Genomic DNA, 26,753 nt, shown 5'->3' with positions numbered 1-26,753 from the left:
TCCTTCCTTCCTTCCTTCCTCCTTCCTTCCTTCCTTCCTTCCTTCTTTTTATTCTTCCTTCCTTCCTTCCTTCCTTCCTTCCTTCCTTCCTTCCTTCCTTCCTTCCTTCCTTCCTTCCTTCCTTCCTTCCTTCCTTCCTTCCTTCCTTCCTTCCTTCCTTCCTTCCTTCCTTCCTTCTTTCCTTCTTTTTATTCTCCCTCCCTCCCTTCCTACCTTCCTTCTTTTTTTCTTTCCTTCCTTCTTTTTTCTTTCCTTCCTTCCTTCCTTCTTTCTTTTTTCTTCCTTCCTTCCTTCCTTCCTTCCTTCCTTCCTTCCTTCCTTCCTTCCTTCCTTCCTTCCTTCCTTCCTTCCTTCTTTCCTTCTTTTTTTCTTTCTTTCCTCCCTTCCTTCTTTTCTTCTTTTCTTCCTTCCTTCTTTTCTTCCTTCCTTCCTTCCTTCCTTCCTTCCTTCCTTCCTTCCTTCCTTCCTTCCTTCCTTCCTTCCTTCCTTCTTTTTCTTCCTTCCTTCCTTCCTTCCTTCCTTCCTTCCTTCCTTCCTTCCTTCCTTCCTTCCTTCCTTCCTTCCTTCCTTCTTTTTTTCTTTCCTTCCTTCTTTTTTTCTTTCCTTCCTTCTTTTTTTCTTTCCTTCCTTCTTTTTTTCTTCCTTCCTTCCTTCCTTCCTTCCTTCCTTCCTTCCTTCCTTCCTTCCTTCCTTCCTTCCTTCCTTCCTTCCTTCCTTCCTTCCTTCCTTCCTTTTTTCTTTTCTCCCTTCCTTCCTTCTTTTCTTCCTTCCTTCCTTCTTTTCTTCCTTCCTTCTTTCTTTCCTTCCTTCCTTCCTTCCTTCCTTCCTTCCTTCCTTCCTTCCTTCCTTCCTTCCTTCCTTCCTTCCTTCCTTCCTTCCTTCCTTCCTTCCTTCCTTCCTTCCTTCCTTCCTTCCTTCCTTCCTTCCTTCTTTTCTCCCTTCCTTCCTTCCTTCCTTCCTTCCTTCCTTCCTTCCTTCCTTCCTTCCTTCCTTCCTTCCTTCCTTCCTTCCTTCCTTCCTTCCTTCTTTTCTTCCTTCCTTCCTTCCTTCCTTCCTTCCTTCATTCCTTCCTTCCTTCCTTCCTTCCTTCCTTCCTTCCTTCCTTCCTTCTTTTTTTCTTTCCTTCCTTCTTTTTTTCTTTCCTTCCTTCTTTTTTTCTTTCCTTCCTTCTTTTTTTCTTCCTTCCTTCCTTCCTTCCTTCCTTCCTTCCTTCCTTCCTTCCTTCCTTCCTTCCTTCCTTCCTTCCTTCCTTCCTTCCTTCCTTCCTTCCTTCCTTCCTTCCTTCCTTCCTTCCTTCCTTCCTTTTTTCTTTTCTCCCTTCCTTCCTTCTTTTCTTCCTTCCTTCCTTCTTTTCTTCCTTCCTTCTTTCTTTCTTTCCTTCCTTCCTTCCTTCCTTCCTTCCTTCCTTCCTTCCTTCCTTCCTTCCTTCCTTCCTTCCTTCCTTCCTTCCTTCCTTCCTTCCTTCCTTCCTTCTTTTCTCCCTTCCTTCCTTCCTTCCTTCCTTCCTTCCTTCCTTCCTTCCTTCCTTCCTTCCTTCCTTCCTTCCTTCCTTCCTTCCTTCCTTCCTTCCTTCCTTCCTTCCTTCCTTCCTTCCTTCCTTCCTTCTTTCCTCCCTTGTTCTCTTCTTCCTTCCTTGACCCGAAGACAGCACAAGGGTTAAATATACTTTTTGAGTATATTCTGTTTATTATGGCATTTCGGACGCACCGACCTCACTTCTTGTTTCGTGACGCGCATGATGACGCGTCAGTCGGCCCCGCCCATAAGAAGCCACGTGACCTGTCAACTCGGAAGTGTGCAGCAGCAGCAGCAGCAGAGACGAGGAGAAATATCCAAACACTCGCCGTCGCCGTGTCCCTGCACATACGTGTCTCTCTGTAAAACAAGCTGAGGTGTAAGTCGGCCGCGGTCATGTACCCGAAGGTGTTTTTTTTGGCAGCAGCTCTGGCTCTGATCGGCGGGCAGATCTCCGCGGACTCAGGTAAGTTTGTCACCTCTCTCTCCCCGCGGAGCTAGCGGCCACACACACGCAGCCAGGTCCGGGGAAACTGCACCTTTATCCTCTAGTGTTGCTCAATATCTGCCCGCTGTGGGGCCAGATACTTCACTAGTTCTCACGTCCCTTTTCCTTTTTCCTCTGGCTGAAAAAAAAACCTCAAAACGAAACAAATACTGTCCTGTTTGCGTTATTATTGCCACAGTGGCCAGGAGCAGCTAAAGCCTGAATTATGGTTCTGCGTTAAATCGACGGCGTAGCCTACGGCGTAAGTACGGTGTGCGTCGCCGCGTACCTTACGCCGTAGGCTCTGCGTTGGTGTAACGCGGAACCATAAATCAGCCTTAACGCTTTCGCTTTAGCCCTCCTGGAATTATTACATTTATGTGAAACATTGTCTGCAATATTGGCGCAGTAATGTCACTTATGAGAGCACACAGTAGTTGATTGTGACAGCAAAAGCAGGACATTTGTTGTGACCTAAATTGATCAGGTATGAGGGACCAGATCGGCTTATGCAACAATTCACATGTTGTGCCTCAAGTAATTATACGTGGTTATTTCCTGCTGTTTGTGTTGTGAAGGATTTGGCATCATCGTTTCAAAACCGAGGCTTTGAAGTAACTTCTGTGCAGCCACAGTAACTGTTTCATATTGAAAGTCACTTTAATTGCAAATTATCATAACTGAATCTGATTTATGACTTCTTTTTAGATGGATGCACTGATCTGCCATGTGACAAATGTGGAGCCACTAGTGAGTGCCAGTGGGTCAATTGCAGCACATCATGTGAGTATCTCCTAAATGCCAGTTGTGGAATCAGAGGTACAGGTTGGTATCTGTGCCTCCTTAAATTATGAGGGCTGATCTTGTTGGACCTATGGTTGCTCGATTATAGTGTGGGATAATCTTAATCGCAAATTATTTTGGTTAACATTGGTTAACACTGTTAATTAAAATGATTATCCACAGACTTTTGAGGCATGCAGCATTTATCAAATTTATAAAATGTTAACATTTCCATGGTGAACTAAGATTTTGGAATAAATAAAATGGTAGATGAAATACCTGATTCAGACCAACAAAGGAAAGAGCTGCTCAAATAAACCCTTAAAACATTGTAGGAAGTACCAATAGCATGACCTCCAGATTTATTTAACTGAATAACCATGTTCCACTCAAAAAGGAGAAAGGAATTTCTTATTTCTCTAAAGCCTAAATGGTACCTCAATTTTGTGGCTAGTCAATAAAATACTTGTTTAGCAGTACATTATTGGGAAGAGGACAAGGTTGGAAATTCACACTTTATTTGAACTTTTTGAAATAAAGAGTTTTATTTTATTTACTTCTATGTGTGTTAAAAAAAACAATAACAAGAAATTGTTGTTATAAAGATTCACTCTTAAGTTTATTGTTGAAGGAAGGAATTGGGTTTTTGTGTGGTTGCAATAAACCTGCAAAAGACTGACTGAACAGCACAGTTTAATTGCTGAGTTTAATTTGCCTGCAATCTTTGGAATTAACAAGTGATTTTGTTAAACTGTTATTATAGTCTCCGTTCACCTTCTAAATCTAGCTGGATGAAATTTGCAAAGGTAATTTCATCGACATTTTCACACCATTTGCACCTCCTACGTCTGCTAAATTTGAATAGCGTTCACTGTTTATCTCAGGTTGGCCCTCTTCCAGCATTTGACTGAATTCAGTGATTATTGACTGACATTAACATCATGGATTTAGTTGTAAAGCAAGCAGATACCAGAGTCTTTAGATGAAATGGGGGGCGGGCGGGATAACGTGGAGGTGATTCATCAGATTTGCTGCACAAGGGTGGCAGTCCAAATCCAAAAATAAATACCACTATCTTAAACTAGCTGTGGCATAAAATTACCACAGATATACAATTCAGTTGTTTTTGTATTGACTTGCAACTGGATAGTAGTTAAGATTTGATACTGCTACTTGCCACAACCGGCATGTTAGATGTTTAATAGTGGTTTTCTTTTTCCTTATCTGAGTGTGTGTGGAGCATTTCTGATTGTGGTTCAGATGGCATTTCATCTTAGCATTGCTGCACTATAACGGCATCATGGTGAGATAAGCAAATGTTTAAAACATGAGTTATCCAAACTGGAAAATCTTACTTCTGCAGTTAAGAAATGGGCTGCAGTGGTTCTTTTTTTTTTAAATCTAATTTGAAAGTCTGCTTAAGGGGTATGCATTATTCAGTTATAAGGAGCAGCTGCCATAAACTGCATGACAGATTGTTCTCACATTTACACATGGCTTACGTTCACTTCATATACGGTACTCTGTCATGGTTTAGATGATCCGTCATTTACTTTATTTTTTTGTTACTCAGGAGATCAATTGTGTGTGTGTGTGTGTGTGTGTGTGTTTTAAATATATTTATTAGAAGTAAATAAAATCTATCTGGGTTCTTGGTTTATCACCCAAGTTCATTCAACAGATAGCAAATTCTAATTTTAAAAGTTGCATTTTGCTTATTTCTGTTTAGTGGGGGCGGGGATGGGCTTTAGTTCAGTATGTATAATATGGACTACTACTATGAACCTCTGGTGATCGTAGGCCAGATGAACAGGAGAGTAAACAAGGGGATGTGTGCCAGGAAACCTGCAACATCCTCATGCTTTCCTTCCTTCGGTTGTTCTGGATAACAGCACAGCTGAGAGGAAAGCATGTGCAGATAGGATGAAAGATGTGCTCAATGATTGCTGATCTCATGATTAATGCCTTGGTCACAGTTCCTGACAGATTGTGCAGTGTTTTGGTCTTAAATGCCTCGAAGCCCCAATAATGGAAGTTACTGGTGCTTCAGCTGTGTCACGTTGGGATCCGGCTAATCTCAAATTGCTAACCTGATTTCCTGCAACAGTTGAAATTAGTACAGGTGTGTCACTGTCACTGGAGCAGCCTGTTTGACAACCTCACTAAAGAGAGGCTTTAGAAGAGACTGTTGATATTTTGAGATCACACACACACACACACACACACACACACACACACACACCCAGATCCTGCTTTGACTGCAACTGTTAATGGCCCTGTGGTCACGCTGACTCAATGAGTTATTGAGTAGTTGTGCAGGACTGGCAAGACTGCAGTAGCATGCCGCTTTCCAGATTCATGCAAAACTAGATTTGTAAGGTTTTGTTTTTTTTCCCTAGTGGGAGAAGCTTGTTTTCGTTTACAGTTGCATTTTAAGCACTGGAGAAAATAACAGCTTACTAACCGCATACACGCAGATATAAAAAAAGTTTAAGCTTTGGGGATATTTAATTAAGATGTAAGCCTTTTGTCAAGTTTTAATGTCTGATGTGACTTATTTCACAAAAAATAGATGAGCAATCCTTTCTGCGTCTTTGTAAAATAAATAAGCCTTTTTGTTTTTTTCTTGTTAGAAAATATAACTACTACTACTCTAACCTGCCAAAGACACTCTTTACACACCAAAAACAAGCATCTTATGCATGTTTACAACCCCAGCTGAAGACTCGTTGACAGTTTAATGCAAAATCTCACAAGTTAAACTTTTCACAAGCACAAGAATGATTCACATATTTGAAACACGAGCAGAAACGGGAAAGGTCAGCTCTGACCATTGAGATGGCTTTTTCTGAAGTGCAGCATAACCACACGCTGTGGTAAACGGGAGTAAACGCCCACCACATTGTCATCACCAGATTTATCTTTTGGTTAAAGGACTTTTCTGTAAACAAGAACTTGGCGTCGGGAGCATATTTCCCTGCCTTCTGGAGCTTAAATGCTCAAAAGCTTTACACGTGTACATGCAAACTCTGTAGCACTTTTGAGTACATACTGCATTGTGTCACAGCTTGTGTAGAGCTCCTTTTAAGTCAGAGGTGTAAACTTGAGGCCCATGACACTGTGCAGCATGGTGATAATAATGTCACCATCTTGGCAAAGGCTGAGAGTGAGTCCTACCTTTAACAGCTGCCTGTGAGATAATATCATTTTGACCTAGAGAGAGAGAGAGAGGAGGAGGAGGGGGGGGGGGGGGGGGGGGGGGGGGTGGGGGGGGGGGGCTTTTTCCTATTTTGCTTTAGAGGATTTTATTTTTTTAAATCTTAATCAGTTTTAGTGCTTGCAGCAGGGTGTGCAGTCAACTGCACACTGCAACTGCGAGGAGCCATGCAGAAGATGGGTGCTTTATGACAACAGTCGATTTCTAACCGAACAGCTTACAAATACTTCACGTAACTGAGTCAACAGCAAAGTGACACAGCTATGCCTCTCTGAGCAACGGTTAAGGCAGAGCAGCTGATTTGGTAGTTGTTTGTATTCAAGGCCAGAGCATGAAGAAGACTAATCTGATGCAAGTAGCACAAAATAAGCATTGTGAGCTGTGGAAAATCTAAACGCAAGATAGTGAGTCACTATTTCTTTTTTTTTTTTTGACTGCACAAAGAGATGCCCAACTGCTGCAAAGTAGATTTTTAAAGCTGGTGTATGTGAAATTTACAGGAACCATTTGGTGGGAGTCATTAGGTCTCTTATTACATAAAAAAGCAACAAAGGTTTAGGCAGGCAGTTTACAGCAGCAGGTGCACCACAGTGAGAAACAGCTCTCTTTAGTCGATGGTCCTGTATTCATCATGGTAATGCCTCTATATTGTTTTAATTTAAACAAATTCAGGTGTATTGTTCTTCCGTCCTCCTACAGAAATATGGGATGTTTCAAATGGACTCCCCTGTGTCCATATTTAACTGGTAATCAAACGTTTGCGTGACTTGGTTACTTTTTTTTTTTTTGACGTTTTGAATGATATTGCAGAGAGGACTAGGAAACGTGAAGGCAAAGCCCAGCCCCACTGATTATTCATGCTGTTACTGCCTGTCCTCCGCCCAAGAATGTGGGACTTACTGGACATGAACAATATCACTGGAACCATGTCTAGAAAATTCTAACTCCTTATATTTGAAGGCACTGCTTACCTGCTACTTTTTATAGAAATGAATCTTTTTTTTTTTTTTTTTCTTTTTTACATTATACTTAGGGGTCCAAGACATTATTTGCACTTTTTAAATGTTGTATTTTTAGTTTTTTATGAGAATAGTTAAATCACCCTCAGGGTAATAAGGGTTGTGTGCTGTTAGAATATTGAGAATGACTTACTTTATCTTTTTTCTTTATTTTATTTTTTATTTTATTTTTTTTTACAAAACAAAAAAAGCAAAACCAACCTTTTTGTTAAGTTTGCATTTAACATCATGCAGCCCATTTTTCACCGGGAAATAGTTTAGGTTAATCTTCATGAAGGAAGTTCGATTGAAATAAGAGAATTGACATGGTAATTTCCTGTTTGTCAGGGGAGTGACAGATTCGGGTGTGAAATCTGTGAAATGTGATCACACATCTTGAACAACAGCAGTCGAGTGTATATAGCACAATAACTGGGCGTGAAAAGAATGTATAGTCACAAGATCATGATGTTCACACTGACTCATTTTGTTACCGTCACACAGAACGAAGGTCTGGTTCAGATAATGGAGATGTCCTGTTTTTCATTTTTGTCACATCCTTTTGTAAGTGATTTATAAAGTAGATTTTTGCTGCATTTCACTCTGCATTTGAGATGGGCAAGACTTGATAGCAGGGCAAAGTTCTCTCTTGTCATGGTTAATAAGTGACAGGATCATACAGTAATATGTCTGAAGGATTAAACTAGATGACTGGATACACAAGAGTGCACAAATGTCCTCCGATTTACAGCCATATTTGACTATAATTTATCATCTCCTGTTTTACACTCGAGCTTCTTACTTTTACAAACAAAAATCTTCAGTTTTGATTTGTTTTTTTTTGTATTTTTTTTCCTTTTCTTCTCTCCAGTTCATGTATTTCACATCTGTATTTACTATCTATGACTTAACCGACAAAATATATGGATAATTTAGAAAACAAAGCATGTTTTCGCAGACTAAAGTCGATAAAAGGTCGGTCTAAAGTACAAAATGCTGCTTACAAGTTTCTAAATGGACAGTTGTGCTATATGTTTTTATAGAAAGAATAATCTGCAAGGGGCAGTTCACATGTTCAACTAATACTGCTAATTATATTATTGTTTGTTCTCCCCGTGATAATTAACATGAATAATATGAAAATACTTGATACTCAGCTCTCCATTGTCTGGCTATTTCAGCTGGAGTAATAAATTATGTATGCCACAGTCACAGTGCTCCAAAAACATGACATGCCCAGCTTCAGAATAATGATGTGGCATGGTGGGGACACTATCCTCCAACTGCAGGATGTGGGCAAGACGTTTGACAAGCAAATAGAACCCCTCAACTGCATGTCACATGGCCTAACTACTTCTATGCACAAATGTAAAGCGAGCTTAATCATTGGCTGCAAAAGTGTGCTGCTATGTGCAAAAATATTTCAGTGTTTTGGATAATTTTTCTTATGTTTTGAACACGGATCAATGTTTATGATTGGATTTCTTTCTGAGTTGTATAATGAGGATGAGATGAAACATCAGTGAGATGATAATCAATGACCCTTTAATGATCCTAATTTGTATAATGCATAAATTATTTACCGTAATTTGATACTTTTGTCTGTTTCAGTACCTGCTAGCTGTCGGAACATGACTATGTCGAACGAAACTTGCAGCAACGCCAGCTGCTCTGGTAAGTTTTAACCAGGTGCCGGGTTTTAAAATTGGAGCAGTTTAACATTTGGCACTAACATGTTCCTTTAGGCCCCAAGAGAATCGTCGAACAGTATTTGTATATTTTAAAATGCATTTCTCCACGATAAGAGCATTAATTCTCAGCAGATTCTGTTTGGGTCTAACTTTTTTTTTTTCTCTCACTAAAGTGATATGGGTTAACCTGAGCAGTTTGTGCTTCTTTCTTATCTGTTTGCATTTATATAAAACCAAAAGCCTTTGCAATGTTTAGAGAAGTTGTGAGTTGTTGTTCTATGTTCTTATGACTATAATGTTGTGTGGTTTGTCTTGCTTTCCTCTGTGCCTCCTGTCTTGGTGTTGGTTTCCTTTTCACCTTTTCAAGCCCCAACAAACGAGACAACTACCCCTGCTGCTTCGACTTCCCTCCCTCCCACTACAGTCCCCCATACCTCTGTCACGACCTCTAACAGCACTACCACAGGTAACAATCTCTCTACAAGCCACGGTTGTTGTCTGCTTCATGTAGTCTGTGTTGTCCAGTTTCTTGTGGGTTGGATGTCGGATTTATTCAAGTCTCAATAGTTTGCAACAGTTTTATGAAATCAGACTCAATAATTTCAAAGTCTGTCTCATGTATTATGTTCATTCAAAAAAGGGAACTGCAAAGTTACTTCAAATTAGTTCTCTTTTGGAGCTAAGCACCTCTTGATCTCTAGAAATGCGTGGGGCTCTCTTGTCCAATGATTACTACTTGAAAATAGGCAAGAGAGGTGGCGACCATTGTGTTGGTGCAGAAAAACTTCTCACTCTGAGAATCCACAGGATGCTGCATTTCAAATTCAGCAAATTCACATTGCTGCTATGTGATTGACACCTGAAATGCTCCTGAGCCAAAGCGCCTTTTTGGTAGATTGCTACTTGTTCTCTGGGTTGCAGCCACGTACCCAAAGATCCAACTCTTTGAACAGTTTTAGGTCCATGGTGAATTCACAAATGGAAATGAGCAGAACAGGATTTTCAAGCGGCATTCCAAGCATAAGCCCTGGGAAGAGCATCTTCTGTGTAGGAACACTAGCCAAATCTACACTACACCTTTTTGTTGGGTATAATTTAGGTGTAGAAGGGCTGTTGCTTTTAGAGGAGTCCATTATTCCCTTACTAGGTACAAATAATCTTTACATACACAGGGAACTCCCAGGAAATGATGCTGCAGTGAATCTTGCTCCAGTCACTTTATTCAAGCCGTACTAAGCATCACCAAGATTTGACTACTACTTTGTATCATAACTTTGTTGTTAAAGTTAAAGATGTGTCAAATGCTACACTTGTTGGGATTCTCAACAAATTACCACCTTCACTGTACTCTGCTGTGTTGGTGTGGGGAAATTCGGGCATCCTGTTGGGCATTTTTTACTGACAGCCCGAAAAAAGTGTTTGCTTGGGCACATTATAAGCAGATATGGAATTTCCTGTTATGTTGTATGAGCCAGGTTTTGTCAAATCAGTCTTAAGGATTATAAATTGAAATGGATCACACAGCCTGTGCTTGTAAAGGCTAATGAACGTGTCCTTTCTGATCTTACTACAGCAAGCAATACTTCAACTACAACTGTTGCACCGACTCAAAGTACCAACACCTCCACCTCTACGGCTGCATTGTCTACTTCAAGTAAGTCTGTAATAATAAGACCCAAGTTTTGTTTTTTTTCTAATCTGTTCTTTTTTTTTTTTTTTGGTATTAACATATGTAACTATACTTCATTCTCCTTTGTGCTGCCTTGGTATCTCAGCTGGAACAGTACCACCCAGTACCACATCCTCCACCCCAGAGAAGAAATCAACGTTTGATGCTGCAAGCTTCATTGGTGGAATAGTGCTGGTTCTGGGCCTGCAGGCTGTGATCTTCTTCCTCTACAAATTCTGCAAGTCCAAGGACCGTAATTACCACACTCTCTGAAGTGGCTGCACTTTGGGATCTGCGTCATTCGACATCACCACCAACTAGAACCATTTCAGAGCAAACTCCCCACTCAGCACACACACTCATGAGGGGGGACTCAAACAGTGTTTCCAAGCAGTTTATTTTTTTTTTTAAATCTTTGCCATTTATGCAACTTCTTGTTTGGACCTTCTGTCATTGAAGTGTGTATAAAGGCACCCACATATGGCTGTATGTATAATTAATTTAGTTTCAACTTGCACAACACAACAGATCTCTGACTGGCATTTAGATCTTGAGCAAATGGATTACATCACCTGGTAGCGACCCACCCCCCACCATAATGCCATTAGTCATTCTGCAAAGAGCATTTTTCAGCAAATTGAGTGGGCTTGTTATTTACAGCCCTTTTTTCCCACATGCCTTCTTCAGTTAATTGCGCCACATGAAAAATAATTAGTGATGTATACAGGAAAGCTGTCGTGATGATTTTTAGTCATGCAACTGCAAATTGTGGATTACATCTTTTTCCTCCTCTTTTTTCAGTTTTTTTTTTTTTTAACATATGACCTGATTTGGAAGCACTGTTTGAGTTAGGAGCTATTCTTAAATGTGACGACAGATGATTCAGAATTGCTTTTGGTCTGTTGAAATTCTCTGTGCAGCTGTTTTGCATGTATATGTGGTCATAGATTGTGTGAAAGAGGCAGAGTTATTTACAAGGGAATAAAAGCATCGAGTCATCTGACGTCGGTCCAAAAGGAGGAGGTGGAAAAATGAAAAAGGAAAAAAAAAAAGGCTTATTTGATGAGCGTCTCTTTTGGCGTGTAGGGTGTTTTTTTTTTTCTACTGTTCAGTTCCCCAGGGAAATCTTTTACCCAATACAACATGTTAAAAATGTCAAACACCAACTTCCAGTAGAGCAGCCTGATGCAATAAATTGTATATCCTGTTCATTTCAGAACCACAAATCTCCCAGCTGTTATTTCTGACCATTAAATCTTTTCCAGCCGGGAATGCTAATGTGGACCTGGCCCTTCTTTTCCGTGGAGTAGTTGGAAGGTCAAAGTGAATAATTGATTGTAGGATATCTCAGAAATATGAGTGGCTTGCTTAATGTATGTAATTGAGAATGAGAGGATTTAAAAAAAGAAAAAAAATGGCATGCACCTTTGTTGATATGGACAGTGAAGTGCCTTTTAATGTCCAGTATAATTTAAAGCGAGTGACGGAAGATGATGATGATGATTCCTCACTTCCTCGTTGGGGTGTGTTGTCATTAGGTTTTTTTTTTTTGTAACGGTATCGCAGTGCTGATATTGGTGAGAGCTGTTGTATCCCAGCTGGACTGAAGAGTCGTTTATTGTTCAAGAACTCAGTTGATAAGTCATCTGCGGTACCTACAAACTGAGCAAGGCCTTTGAGTGATTATCGGTGTGGTATATCTGAGATCATCCCACTGGTGACTGTGAAATGAATAATTTAAATGTACACTCACTTTTGTTGCATCTAATTCCCTCCCTCCTCGTACTCATGTTATAAACTGAATTTAAGAAACGATATGCATGGTAGGAAATGTGTTGTTGTAGGTGTCATGAAAATGAGTGTACATTTGAAAAGAAAAAGTGGCAAAATATTGGTCTTAGTTGAAAATGAGTATTTGAGTGCGTTTAAGTAAATGTTGGACTGTTTTGAGTTGGTTTTGTCAAAGAACATTGCAGCTTTGACTTTTAGATGTAAATGAGTGAAGTGCAGAATTGCAACAAGATGACTATTGACGCTCATGTTCAGTCTTCTAATTAGCCAGCTGCTAACTGTTTGTTTTTGTTTTCCCCTTAATGTCTGTTTGTCCCTCCTGTAAATATCCATGTTCTTTTTTTGTTTTTCGAGATTACTGTTGAAGGAAAAGACAAAATGAAGAAATTTTAATCAGAACATTTTCTCGTTGAGGTTTTGGTGTCAGCCAGGTTTTGTTAAAATGCCCCCCCCTTCATTAATGCATGTCAGATGCTTGGAGTTGTAATTTATCGCTCTCATTGCATATGCTCTTAAGAATTTCAGTACATATAAAAAAAGAAAAAAAAAACCTGGTTATTTGTGATTAACTCGTATGTTGAAGAATGACTTGAAGTAGTTTGCATTAAGCCAAAGTCCTCAGTTTTGGCATGGAAATTGAGCATTGCACTGACGAGCTTTGTTTTGTAACTTTGCCTTTGTATATGCTGTCACGGGTCAGCCAGGGGGGAGAAAAATCCGATGCTTGTGTTAATACTCTTAAATATTAATAGATGATGACCATATACATTTGAGAAAAATAATGAATGCAATTATTTTATTTTTTTTGCTTGTGTAACTTCAGATTGCATGCTCTCTGCTGTTCACAATTAACACGCCTTTTAATAGTCACCGTGTGGCTTTACACCGCAGCCCAAAGACCTACATCTGGCAGGTAGGCTATAGAGTTCGGCCTTGGCTTCATTCACTCTCTTGCATGTGGACTCGTCTCGGCCAAATTCAGATAAATATTTTGAGCATCGTTCACAGCTGTTGAGTTGGGCTGCTGTGTCCTCTGAGTGCAGTCTGCTCTCTACATGGTAGCTGCATTCCTTATGAACGCAGCACAGCATGTTGACATCGTCTTATGCCGTGACACTAGTGGTATCCTCGGATACCTGGTGTTGGTTGTGTTGCAGCTTCTCCTACAAATCACTCAGTCCGTGCACCTTTTAAGGAAAAGTGCCTTATTCAGTTGATAACCTTATACGGTCGTGATGTGCCACACGTGTTACAAATGTCAGTGATTCCTCAGCACTTTCAGGCCCCTGTGAAATGGTTCTGTGTCGTATTCTGCTTAAATGTATGTTTTGTCACACTCAGCCTTAACTTCTTGATTCAAAACCACAGAACAAATTGCAAGTGATAAGTTGTCCAGGCAATGACTAGGCAAGTTTTTTTTTTTTTTTTAAATGATGCAAAACAAATTGACTTCTTCAGTGTTTATTTAATTCAGACTAAATTGTGTTTTCGAGAACAAAAATGTTACGAACGGCAAAAGTTTCACATCGCTGAATCAAGTTTACAGCCTGAACAACTTCTCATCAGCTCTTTGTAACAAAACTCACTGGTAATGTTGTAAACAAAAGATATCTTTTCTCTGTTGCAACATTTCCCTACTTGATGACCTGAACTCCACAACTGCTGCATTTGATGGCTTTTTTGTTTGTGTGTTTGTTTTTGTCATGTCTTATTTTGAAGTTCAGATTTGCTTGCTCATTGGCAGGTTCACCGATCAGTTTTCACCCTCAGTGTTTAAATCAAAGAGTGATGAGTAATTGGCTTTTGCCTCCTCTGCCTTGTGGCTTTATAGCTAAGTGCACGCACTGTAGCGCCATTTTTATGACCTATTCTGTTAGTGCTCATCAGTCCTGTTGGTACGAGTTTTTCCCTCTTATCCCATTTTGACACACTGTCTCTCACACACACACACAAGCAGCCATATGTAGACACTTGACAGTGCCAATAACGCCTCCTGAAATGTTTTTTGTGCTTCATTTGTGCTACAAAATAATTGTTTCTTTGGGTCTCTCAAGCATTTTAATTTTTGCCTTGTTTTCTGGTGTTGCCTTTAGTTTCAAAATGTTAAACCAATAAAGTTTGAACGTTGTTAAACAAATGGCTGTTTTCCCCTTTTTTTATTTATTTAACACTGGTCAGCTTCCTCTGAGCTTTTAGTGGGAGGAGTAGATGCTGGCTGATCTTGTTTAGCCCTGTTGCCACAGTTACAACTGTCCTGACAACAAATGTGGTCTATCAAATTTCGGTGTTTCGTTTGTCTTTCATGTAATTAAAACTCAGTCAAGCTCCCTTGGTTTTTTTTTTTTTTTCTTTTAAGAGGAACCAAACGGCAATGTGGCGCAATCGGCACAATTATTTTGATTGTGAACATAGGAGTCAAGGTTGTTTTTAAAATGTTCAGTGAGAACAAAAAATAGATTTTCCGGGTAAATTTGAAGCATCATGCAGTTTATTCATTTTGCAAAATCTCTGTTCGGTTTGTTTTTACTTTTTGTGGTGTTTGGACTTGTCTTGGCCTTCCAGTATTGATCTAAGTTGGCAGAAACACTTATCGTCTTACCACAGCATACCTTTTGGATTATTGCAAATAAAATCACATTTTAACTTTAACTGAAGAACCTATTAATATCTTCTTAGGCAATACTTTCACTTTTGCCAAAACTAACAAAAATGACTTAAAATATCCTAAGTAATTAAAAATACACTAATACTTTCTTAGGGATTAATATTAGGTGCACAATATTTACAATATTTCAGTTAGTAGTCATGTTTTTTTTTTTAAAGTGAAAGTGCCTAAAACTTTTTTTGGCTCCTTGAGAACAATATCCCTGACTTTTGATTTGCAAACTGGTCATTGTGATCCCAACAGGACACACACTTCCCAGGGTCACAGCAAGGTTCTGCTTATGTGGCAAAAACTAAAGGAAATGTTTGTGAGACTGTGTGTGTGTGTGTGTGTGTGTGTGTGTGTGTACACACAGAAGAATTTTGATCCACTTGACCACATTCTTGAATGAGGGGTTTGTTGCATACAATGTTTATTTGGGCTGGGCAACCTGTTATTCTTCGAGTGACCAAAGTCCCAACTTTCCCAGAAACTGAGTGTTTTAGGAACAAATTGTCCAATTTGTCTCCCAATCTGTAATCTTATACATACTTCAAACTTTTGCTGCTCAATCAAGAACATAGTTGGGAAGAGTCTCTTATCTCGGATAACTTTTTGCTGACCAAACATTACATCTGACACTTCCTTACTTGTCTTGTAGGCAGGAATTGATCCATTTAAATGTTACATTAAAGATATACTGTAGGCTTTATAAGATATACTTATACTGATAAAACTGTGCTCCTCTATGCACACACTTACTATTCATACACAAAAAATGGTGTTCAGTCACAAGATATCAAAGTTGCAGGGTCAGGAGAATGCACACACAGGGTTAAAGATGCTGTTTGAGTGGATATGGTGGGATCTTGACTTGCCCTGGCTAACCTAATTGTTGTCCAGTCACGCTCTGTAATCTAATATTGGAGCACAGAGAAACAATGCATTAGGTTAAATGGACCAGCTCACTCCATTTAACAGTGCAGTGAACTCTGGATCATTCCAAGAATGCAAGGACTGGCAACACAATGATCTGAATGTAGCAACCAATAAGTCATTTGACCTCTTCCCTCACCCATATAAGAGTCGTAAGAGGAAAGGGAGATGGTCAAAGAGCTGTTTTAAATGCTTATGAGACATACCTGAAATAACTTCCACTTATTTTGGTAGTGATTTTTAAGGTTTAAAAAGGTCCTGATGACACAGCAAAGTGTTGCCTGAACTCTGATAAGGAGGGGATGACTTTAGGAATGTTAGGAGACGGATTTAGGTGGTTATTCAACCCATAAAAGGTGACTTACTTAATAAACAACAAAACAAGCACATGTGATACATACTGCACTTCCAATTGAGACCAAGTTTGGGTTGTTTGTAACTGCAAAAAAGCATTTAATCATACATTCAGAGCTAAAACGCAACATTCATTTGACCTGTGGTCCGAGCAACATTTACCCAGCTGTTGCATCTGAATTCACAAAGCTTTTTATACTTGTGTTAAAGACTGAAGCAGCACATAACTTAATTTATTTGACAAATTATGTGATGGCATGGACTACAACAGCTACTTTTCAGATTTGTACAGGTTTACTAAGCACTGCCATCTAGTGGTTGATTAAAATATGCAATTAGAAGTGAAACTTTTATAAAGGTAAAATACATATTAAAAAAAAGTCACTTGATCCAGCTTCAAATTGATCCTATTTGAGCAATATTTTATTTTTTAAATGGTCTAAATTCAGTTCAGAAAATGTAATTCGTGAGCTAATCTATATATATATATATATATATGCAACATCTGTCAACAATACACTTCATAATATGTCTACAGGATAACACAAAGTCCTGTGTCAAGAACTTTATTTAGTCTTTGAGCCATATACACCCCCCCCCCCCCCCCCCCCCCCCAAAAAAAAAATAACAATAAAAAATGGGGCTCCTTTCAGACAAGGGAAAACAAGGCACCAAAGGGAGTCCTGTGCTTCATCCAGCTGTAGTATCAAAAGCAGCACAGAGGACGGCCTTCCAGGGAACTTCATGTTTCCCAGAACAAGTCGTCTTGTTTCAGGCTGTTTCTGAACTTTTGAGTCTCTCTGAGTAGCTGCAGGTTGTTACAAGTCAAACTTTTCTTTGTTTTCTGTTTGGTCTTTACAGGGGAGGGAACAGGTGGCCTGATCCCACTCGGCTTTTTGGCTGTTCGGTCCTCATCTCGTGACTGGCTCTGGGTCAGTTGGTGGACCTGTGGAGAAGCCCAAGATGGACAACGTCAACACCCACCAACAAAACAGGAGACTTCTGACTTTTCTCAAATACCCATTGGATATATTTGTAAAAATGTGCTTCCCATTTGTTGGAGAAAATATAAAAATCCTGATCATTTACGTTTTGAGAAAACTATAAAGCACAACTACATGAAAAAAAATATATAGAATATATAATTCTTTACTGAAAATCTACAAAATGGGACATTTTTCTTCTTTTCATACTTTAAGTTCATGGTTTCTCACAGAAAGTCCACTGGTTCTTTCATGCCACACCTTTTTTTTTTTCCAAAGATATTTTCACACAACACCTAAGAACATGTGAAGTGGGTGAAACCTTGTGTACACATACAGCCAACAACAGGACATTATGTTAAGTGCTGTCACTTGAGCTCATTTTGAGGTTTTATGAGCAGGTGGGTATCTGAATAAAGTTTGCAAAATAAAAAAGTGTATCTTTTCCAGATATTCATATTCATGCAGAAAATATCTAAAACTGTCTGGACACCAGTGCAGGGGTGAAAAATGATTGTCAGATGCCACAAAAACTGCATGGACTTCAAAGCTTAGAGAACAGAGTCTCCTAATGACAGATGCACAATGCAATAACTAATTTCTAAGTAAAAAATCTGTTTCGAGAAAATTTGAAGGCTATTTTAGACTATTTTTGCTAGTTTTAAGAATTCTAGTCAGGAAAAAAAATCTATCATCCTATCGAGTTAAAATAAGACAATTTTGGCTAGAATTATGGGATATTAAACTTATTTCTGGAGGGGCTGTTTTGCAAAACATAATTATCAACAGTCATGGTCAAAACTAAAAACAAACAAAAACATTTACACATCAATATGGTTCCCTTCAATTATTTAAATTCCTTTGGTTATTGAACATCTTTACAATCAAGCCTCTTGGTTGAACTGAGTTATTATTCACATACCATATGCTGGTGCTTGCGGAGCTTCGTGATCTGAGCTCCCTTCTCCTCCATCCTGGCAACCAGCCTCTCCAGTTCTCTCTGCAGGTCGTCCCTCTGCTCTCGATGTTGGGTTGCATCTAACAGACGCTCCAACTCCTGATGCTCGCTGACAAAATCATTCATTCACAATAACAAAGATGCAAGAAGTTGTGGAACAAAACAAAAATGTGAGTTACTCACAAGCTCATTTGTCCGAGTTCATCCTGCAGAGCCAAGAGCAGGTCGGACAGCGAGCCCAGCGACTGATCCACAGACAGACTGCCAGGCTTCTGGAAAGCAGTGAAAGATGTAGAAAATTCCTTACGGAGGTTTTTCTTGGCTCCACATCCAGACCTATGCAGGGTGCTCACTCGCTCACATAGCTGAGGCTGGTGATGCTTCATCATGTGGAGGATGGTTTGTACATTGGCATGGACTGAATGGCTTGGACTTGTTGACTATGAAAGTGGAGGAGAAATAAATTCAGTCAAAAGGAAGCAAAAGATGACAGCATTTTATAATATTTCTTTTAAAGTGAATACAGAACATATGGAAAGACTTACTGTTCCAGCAACAAAAGGCACTTTTTTGTGCCTCTGGCTGCCTGATGCCAACTCATCCTGTTTAGAGGTTTTCTGAGGATGAAGACAGCCATAATTACTGCCACGTCCAAGCCAGTTCTTTCCTTATTAACAAAATGCCAACAGTTAATTAGTTTTAGAAAAAAGAAAAGAACATTTTTTGTTGTCGTCTGCTGCACAGGCAATCGCAGGTTGACGTCCAACTCCCTCTGCAGCTGTGGACAAAGACAATACCAGTAAATCAAATAAAAATATATTTTTACACAATTTTGTATTTTCATATCAAAAATACAAAATAATAGGAGCATCCACTTCCTTTAAAGCAATTTGTTTACCAAATCATACTTGAATTACTGACAGACTAAGGCAACCTCCATTATCAAATTTATAATGAAGATAACATAAGTGCTGTGGGCACAATTCTCAACATCTTGAGTCAGCTCCATCATTTTCATGTCCATTTTGTATGCAAAAACCTAAGACAACAGCTAAATGACAAACTTGAGACCTTACACTTCATGTAAATAGTATTTCATCAAGAAGAAACATTTCTGACATTGACACTGACTGACCTCATCTGCCTTCTCCTGCACAAGTTTACGCTCATGCTCTTCTTTCAGCAGCTTTTGCTCCAAAAGAGCAAGTTTCATCTGAAAGTAACCAGCACACAACGAAGAAGAAATGTATAGATCAGTGTGTGACGACTTTTATGATTAATTACTTAGACTTACAGACATTTTTGTTATCACCTCTGCCTCAGTTTGGGTTCTGCTCAATTTAAGATATTCAGATTCAAGTTTTTCCAGTTTCTCCTGCTGAGTTCGGTTGCTTGATCTGCTTGTTTGCTGGCTCTGCAGTGATGCCTATAAGAGAATTAAAAAGAAAAGGGGGTGGGGGGTACAAGAGAGATTATGTGGGTCTTTAGAAAAAAGGCCAGACCACTTACGGGTGAGAAATGACAGGGACAAACAGAAACAAGATCATAATAGTATTAGACACAGAATTCACCTGTTGCATTTTGTCATTTGTTTATTTTTAATTTTCAAAGCCAATTAAATACTTTTGCAAACTACAGTTGTTGTTTGGATACCAATTCCACTGATTGGGAATACATTCACCCCCATAGTTGAGATTACATTTTAAAGAGACTTCTTATCAAATAGTTTTACACTTTTACCTGATTTTCCATTAAAGTACTCCTCCCCCTTTTGGCATTTTCAACCATTTTCTTCATGTAGTCCAGCTGTTTTTCAAGAATCTTACAGCGTGCCTCTGCAGACTGTAGTTTTTCATCCACCTCTGTCAAAGGAATAAACATTAAAAATATACAGTATTGAGGAAATAAGCAACCAGGAAAACATTTTAAGGTTCTTCTAACGTACCCTTCTGAGCAGAGTTATCTGTCCCCGGCAGGCTGGTTGTGGTTGTGGTTTGACAGTGTGATGATGCAAGCTGATGATGCCTTTGAGCACCAATTGAGAACTGAAGGTGCCTCTGCTCACCATGCTTCCTCTCCAACTCCAGTCGCCTGATTTTCTGCTGGAGAGTCTTTAGTGCATCGACGACAGCTGTGGGGTGGGTGGATGGGGTTAACAGAAAACAGCCACTAAACAGGACAATAAAAAAAAACTGTATGAGACAATTAGCTCATCTGCACCTTTGCTATCAATATTACGTGTGGTCCCAGATGGATGGCTGGCAGTCTCAGAGATGTCAACAGATGGATGAGCAGGAAACTCCAGCTGTCTTGATACTGATGCTATTCTGTCTGGAGGCTGGTAATAGCTGCCAATGTAACTGTTTTTGGAGGGCGAGTCCAAATACTACAGACAAGAGGATAATGCTTTAAAAAACAAACAAACAAAAAAAACCACACACTATAAACATTGAACATTTTCCTTAACAATCAAAAGGTAATTCTATAAAAGTACTTGTTTATCAAAAAACCCACAGCCCTATATGAAGCATGTAACACTTGAATGAATGAATGAAAAACTTTATTTCGAACATGTTCAAAAATATATATATATTTAAACCAAAGAACAATGGTTAAATAATAATCATAATAAATATAGTATAATACAAATCATAACAATCATAACAAAAACATGCCTCACTGGCTTTTTTTTTTCCCCCTTTTTTTTTTGCATGCTCGAAATGGAGCAGGGAGAAGTTAAAAAACGTATGTAGCCCTGTCCCGGTTATCCACAACACAAAACATAATTTGCCACCCTAAATTAAGCCACATACATACATACATACATACATACATACATACATACATACATACATACATACATACATACATACATACATACATACAAATACTCAATACACCATGTAGCAATACATTATACTTTATACATTATGCATTTAAATAGAAACTTCCTTTGGCATATCTCATATACTGGTCAACATACATACATCATACAAATTCAACTATCTAAAACACTATTTTATTTTTAATGTAACTCTTCCTGTCTATATCTCATAATAATGCATTCTTTATATCTTTTTTTGAACTGGTAACTTCAGTAACTTTGTTTTCTGAGATGCTGTAAAATTCTATGTTTTCCGCAAAACTTTTTATAATGCAGTATTTTGATGCAATTTTTTTTGTCAGATTTATTTTTTTGGGTTCATCTTTTAATATCTTTGTGTCTTGAAATGTTACATATTCTTAACTTTAGTAGCTTGTGTGCCCTCTTAAGTGGGTTTTAAAGTTTAGTATTGTATCGTTTTTGTATTGCGGATTATTTTCCCTTGACAAAAAGGAGACAGATGACAAACATCAGATTAGGGTGCACTAAATTATCCAAAAATGACCGGGATCCCAGTACAGTAAATGTTGGTATCAGTCTCTTCTGAAAAGTGACTGACGTTTAGCTGTTCAACTACAAAAACTATTAACATAACTTGCACTGATTATATGCAGAAGTAAACAATCAATTTCCCAAGTAGTAAGATAAGTAAGACGAAAAATATAAGCATAAACACGAGTCCATCTTTTTGAAAGGAAACAATAACAAGCTGAGCCTTAATCCCATTCGATTTGCAAATGTTACCTGATGGTTGTTTCCCTCCATTCTGCGAAATGAATTGATAAATTATTGCTCCTAAACTGCACTTATACGAGTATATGATGATTTAAGCGTGTTTGGGAAAGTTTCAAAGACGTTTCTGTCGCTATTTAGCCGAATCAGTCCAATCACATATCCACCAAGCGGTCCGAGCGGTTCAAATTTCCCTCCGTTTCGCCGCCCTGCTCTGTGGTTCCGCCTGCGGGACGTTCCGCCCTCCACAGAGAGTTCTAGACGGCTGTGTGCAGTAGTAGGAGACGGAAGGCGACATCTGATACAGGTTTTATCACGGACACATCACCTGACGGTGTTATATAATCTAGATTACAACAACAAAACGTATGAACAGAAACACATTTCATCTTTTCATTTTTTCTAATTTTTTCTCAGTCTGCAAACAATAAAAGCCCCCCATCCTCTCATCTAAGCAAGATGACATTGAAATGCTTGCATGTTTGAAACTGACAAGATAAGATAAGATAAGATATTCCTTTATTAGTCCCACAGCGGGGAAATTCGCAGTGTACAGCAGCAAAGGGGATAGTGCAAAAACAAGAGGCATCAATAGAAATAGAAATAATAATAATACTATAATAATAACAGAGTATGACACACTATAAACAGCACTGATATATATAATAATAATAATAATAATAATAATAATAATAATAATAATAATAATAATAATAATAATAATAATAATAATAATAATAATAAAAAATACTGGTATACAAATAAGATAACAGATGGATATTTACATAATTGCACGTTGTAGTGAATGATATTGCACATTATTGTCCAGTATGTATTTTCCAGTATGTACAGTATATACATTTATTGTCAGGTTGTTATGTATGTATGTGGTCTACTGTGAGCAGTGCTGGTTGTGTAGTCTCAATGTCTACATTACAAGTTCAAAGGCATCGTAAACAATGTTACATATTGACAAATTATGTACTTTTAACAAGGATGTTTACATCGTTGTAATGTTTTTCCTATGACCTATCTGTGCCATTATAAGTCACTGTCTGTTATGAAGTAGCTCACTCATGATGGCAACCTAAAACATGCAAAGTATTAAATGTAAGGCAAGGTTTTCTGACTTTAGAAATACTGGAATCATACATTCTTCATGATTGCTTTTTGGGCAGACAAAACCCATTCTTGCCTGATTTGATAATCAATAACCAGTAAATACCAGTCCAATGAAAAGACAAAATAAATAAATAAGAAATGTTGAGGATATAGGTTTAATATAAAAAAGTCTCTTTCCTTTGAAATTGAAGTGTGTACTGTTAGGAAATGGTATGCAAAATCAAACGAAAAGCTATATTTTGTGTGGAAATCTGCACAGCCTGCTGGAAATCTGTGTTTGTCTGACTACTTTGGCCATTGAGAGTCAAACACACTATGCCCTGCACTATGTGCAACACAAAGCACATTTTTTTGTGCACCAGCCACAAGTAAGTATTTATTTTCCTCTTGTTTTCTGCTGAGAGGTTTTCTCTAACATACCATTACATGGCACATTAAACCCCCACTTTGGCTTCTTTCTTTAGTATTAGCCATTGCCATGTCTGTATTCAGACTGTACAGTTTAGCAGCTAAATACAAATGAGAATGAAGGAACACGAGATGGAAATGTTTCACATTTTCACCTTCTCTCCCCTCTCTGTTTTTCTGCCTGTCTTTAATTTGAGGTAAACAAGTGAAAGGGGAGGATTGTCACTCGCCACCTAATGTAAAGTGGGAGTTGTAGTTTAAACTAGCTCTCCGTCAAGACAAAGACCGAAAGAGAAGACTACAACTCCCATGAGCCTTTGCCACAGAAGGGGAGAAACTTCCCTGCACCAATCATCTGTCAGCATCTGAATTTACCCGCCCACGGAATGCCCTATGAGCGCTCTTATTGGACGATTCTTCTGTCAATCAAATGTTTACCCTTCTCGATGTTGCCTCCTGCCGACTCTACCCTGGGAGTGCTGGTCAATGCAGAGATAAAGCGTCTCTGAGCTGAAGACTTGCACCAAAGAATGTGGATAAAGTGAGTATTTTCGGATGACACTTTGTTTTAGGTTTGCATTGAGCGGTTTGTTGATGTGAATATTTGTTTCGCTGCGACTCTTTTGTACTTTACCGGTGATTTTGTCAGCAGTCAGCTTGAAAAGCATTGAGAAAAACATGCACCGACAAACAAGCAAATTGAATGGACTTCAGTGACATACTGTGTTTAAACACGTTGCGCCGGGTTGTTTTTTTTAAAAAGAGCTATGAGATGTGAGCAAACTTTTTTCCCCTCTCCGTTTGTGTCCTGCAAGAGCAAATTGTCTTTATAAGTGTTTAGTGCCCAGGCTAGAGATATTGATTTTTAATGGAAGTGGTAACAGTACAGCTATCACATTGGTATAATCAATGATTATAATAATAATATTATAATATTATATAAAAATAATATAATAATCAATATAATAATTTATTGATTATAATAATCAATAAATTACAGGTAAAATAGTTGTATTTATGGTACTGTCAGTATTACTTAGGCATAAAGTTAGAGTTCTCATATTGTACCATTTTCTTAGGTTAGGTCCATATCTTGAAAGAGGGTTTTCAAGAATTGTGAGCAACATTTGTTCTTTCAAGATTCAAGCCATACGATGAATTTCTATGTTTTGATTACATCTATGATGCAAATTGGATTTTTGTTATTGTAGAAAAAAACAGGGACTGATACAAAATCAGATCTGCATTATATTTTTCACTATATAAATGTTTATATGTAAAAATAAATAATTTAGGGAAATGATTCTTAGATTCACCGCTAGTAGTGAGGAGGATATTTTGCATTAGAAAATGCAAACTAATTAAACATCCACATTACATCACATTTTTAGCAGTTGTGTATTGCTATTATTTGGCAATTGAATTTACAGTTAGGCCCATCTGACAATAACAATATTGCACATACCCACCTGTCTCCTCTCCACATGTATAATTTGAAAAATGACCTTGTTTATTTTCATCATGTGTTATATATTTGTAGCCTTTTGTGAAACAGCTCTAGCATTCGTCCTTGGTGAATTGATGGAGATGCAGGACCAGGAGTCTCTGGGGAGATGGGACAGGCTGGGGAGCCGGGATGCCAGCTCCAGAGCCGAAGCAATGGAGATAATCTGCCTGGAGGTCACGAGAAAAGTGGAGGCCATCGGACCTATAACATCATTGCCACATTCTCCTCCAGCCTCGGGAAGTCCGCCAAAAAACGACTTGAATGACACCCTGGCTCACATTCTCATGCTCGCCAAACGGTGTCCGTTTGAAGATGTCAGAGAGCGATTTGTCCAGCTGCTGCAAGGCATCCAGGTAGGAGAGTCACATGATATACAGTAGCACTCTGGTGAGCTTTTTGTTTCTACTAAATGTTGGATTTTATTGTCTCCCTGCCACCTGCCATCCTCCTTTCCTCACCTCTTAATAAGCATTGCAAACATTGTGGTTTAGTCAAAACCTCACCAAGGCGAATACATGTTTTGACTAGTGCATTTCAATCAATAGCACTATAAAACATCCCCTGCACTCATTAAATACTCTTTAATACTCTTTAAATACTGCAAGAACTTACTTGCAGTATTTAACCTTACATTCCTGTAACTAAACCATCTCCTCAATTAATATATAGTCTAAAACAAATAAATTGTAATGCTCTGTAATTCCACTTAATATTGTCTTCAACTTTAAGGCTTGAAAAAAACTAAAAACAACCATAAAGTTTGGCACATTAAATGTAAATTAAAAGTAATTAAGACAGCTGTTTTCATAGGCTTATTAACCACATTTCAACATGAAAAATCCATGCACATTGAGATCCTTTACAATGTAATTAACAGTACATGATTTGTTTTTTAAATAAATGAAGCACTATTTTCTTATTACCTGAAATTCAGGTAATTTAAAAAAATGTCTTTTTCATATCATATTTAATACTGTTCTCTAGTGATTTCAATTTTCAAACCAATGGTCTAATATAGAAATACTTGCGTGCGGAGTTAGCTGAAACCCCTTGATTACTGCAAGTAAAAGTAGTCAGCGCTTTGACGTTTACATGACCACCACTCTGATGTCATAATGTCCCCACAGCTTTCATGATCAACACAGACGCAGCTTTTGAACACAAATAATGCCCCATGTGAATTGTGCAATATCTGTACATGAAAAAAGGGTGATGGTAATAACAAGTAGATCGGGAACAGTGTGAATAGTTTTTGCTGTATATACAGCTACCATTTACAACACTGACTGAAGTACAATCATTTAAGATGAATGAAATGTTTCTTGGGCTTGTTGCTTATTAGAAAATATAATAATAATAGTCAAGTCCACACAGACCAATAAATCAACTTATCATTATCTACCAATAAATATAATTATATATATATATATATATATATATATATATATATATATATATATATATATATATATATATATATAATTAACTCTTACATATGAACATATTCTTGAAGAGTTGCCTTAACTGAAAACACTTAATGTCATCCATTATTGGCATCATAACATGTTGTTCAAGATGTATGCTTTTTTTCCTTTAACCTTTTTTTTTTAAATTGCAATTGGTACAGTATGTCTTGCTCAGCAATTAAACTTTTTTTTTTGATGCTGCTAATCTCCTTGTGAGGTAGTTGGATTCTTGTGAGATCATAATTGCAACCAGAATCCAGGCTTTAAATTCCAAAACACAAAACAGGTTCAACATAGGAATTTTCCAGATGATTCTGTGTAACTAACTATGTGGCACATCAGGTATAACCTGTTAGAGGTCAGTTATTAATGACTGGAGTGGTACGAAACAATGTGATTGTCACCAGGATGGTTGACAGCCGTTTATATACAACTTTTATGTGCATTGATGCTAAAGTGTAGTTTTGTCATTAATCTTGCAATGTTGACATTAAGTTTATGGTTCTTGATTTGGGTACACAACCGTCCGATTCTGATACAGTGGAGCAAACTAAAGATTTAAATGTACGTTTGTTGAAGCAAATACGGAATCTTTTTCTTATTTTTTT

The 26,753-nt window shown here is 38.2% G+C and overlaps 3 protein-coding genes across 3 annotated transcripts in view; 2 read left to right on the top strand and 1 right to left on the bottom strand.

Annotated features, from left to right (window-relative positions):
- The first annotated feature begins 1,779 nt into the window (after positions 1-1,779).
- cd164 (CD164 molecule, sialomucin) lies at positions 1,780-11,463 on the top strand. Its single transcript, XM_061746679.1, has 6 exons — positions 1,780-1,981; positions 2,711-2,785; positions 8,612-8,674; positions 9,059-9,157; positions 10,265-10,345; positions 10,467-11,463. The coding sequence occupies exons 1-6, from the start codon at positions 1,912-1,914 to the stop codon at positions 10,631-10,633; spliced, it is 555 nt and encodes a 184-aa protein (XP_061602663.1). The 5' UTR covers positions 1,780-1,911; the 3' UTR covers positions 10,634-11,463.
- A 5,240-nt stretch (positions 11,464-16,703) lies between these two features.
- On the bottom strand, positions 16,704-21,811 carry cep57l1 (centrosomal protein 57, like 1). The gene is made up of 11 exons (XM_061746785.1): positions 21,655-21,811; positions 20,247-20,412; positions 19,972-20,157; positions 19,767-19,888; positions 19,339-19,452; positions 19,162-19,239; positions 18,745-18,804; positions 18,572-18,643; positions 18,210-18,466; positions 17,991-18,135; positions 16,704-17,031 (listed from the first exon to the last, which is right to left on the bottom strand). Exons 1-11 carry the CDS (start codon positions 21,673-21,675, stop codon positions 16,828-16,830), a joined length of 1,425 nt encoding a protein of 474 aa, XP_061602769.1. The 5' UTR covers positions 21,676-21,811; the 3' UTR covers positions 16,704-16,827.
- A 1,835-nt stretch (positions 21,812-23,646) lies between these two features.
- Positions 23,647-26,753, top strand: part of sesn1 (sestrin 1) — a 66,252-nt gene continuing 63,145 nt past the window's right edge. The window contains exons 1-2 of the mRNA XM_061707421.1: positions 23,647-23,713; positions 24,713-25,032. Coding sequence (XP_061563405.1) covers positions 24,754-25,032 — 279 coding nt within the window. The 5' untranslated portion in view covers positions 23,647-23,713; positions 24,713-24,753. The remainder of the gene's footprint in view (positions 23,714-24,712; positions 25,033-26,753) is intronic.

The sequence above is a fragment of the Cololabis saira genome, chromosome 18 (genome assembly GCF_033807715.1).
Source record: "Cololabis saira isolate AMF1-May2022 chromosome 18, fColSai1.1, whole genome shotgun sequence".
Classification (NCBI taxonomy): domain Eukaryota; kingdom Metazoa; phylum Chordata; class Actinopteri; order Beloniformes; family Belonidae; genus Cololabis; species Cololabis saira.
This window is presented reverse-complemented; position numbering and strand designations above follow the sequence as displayed.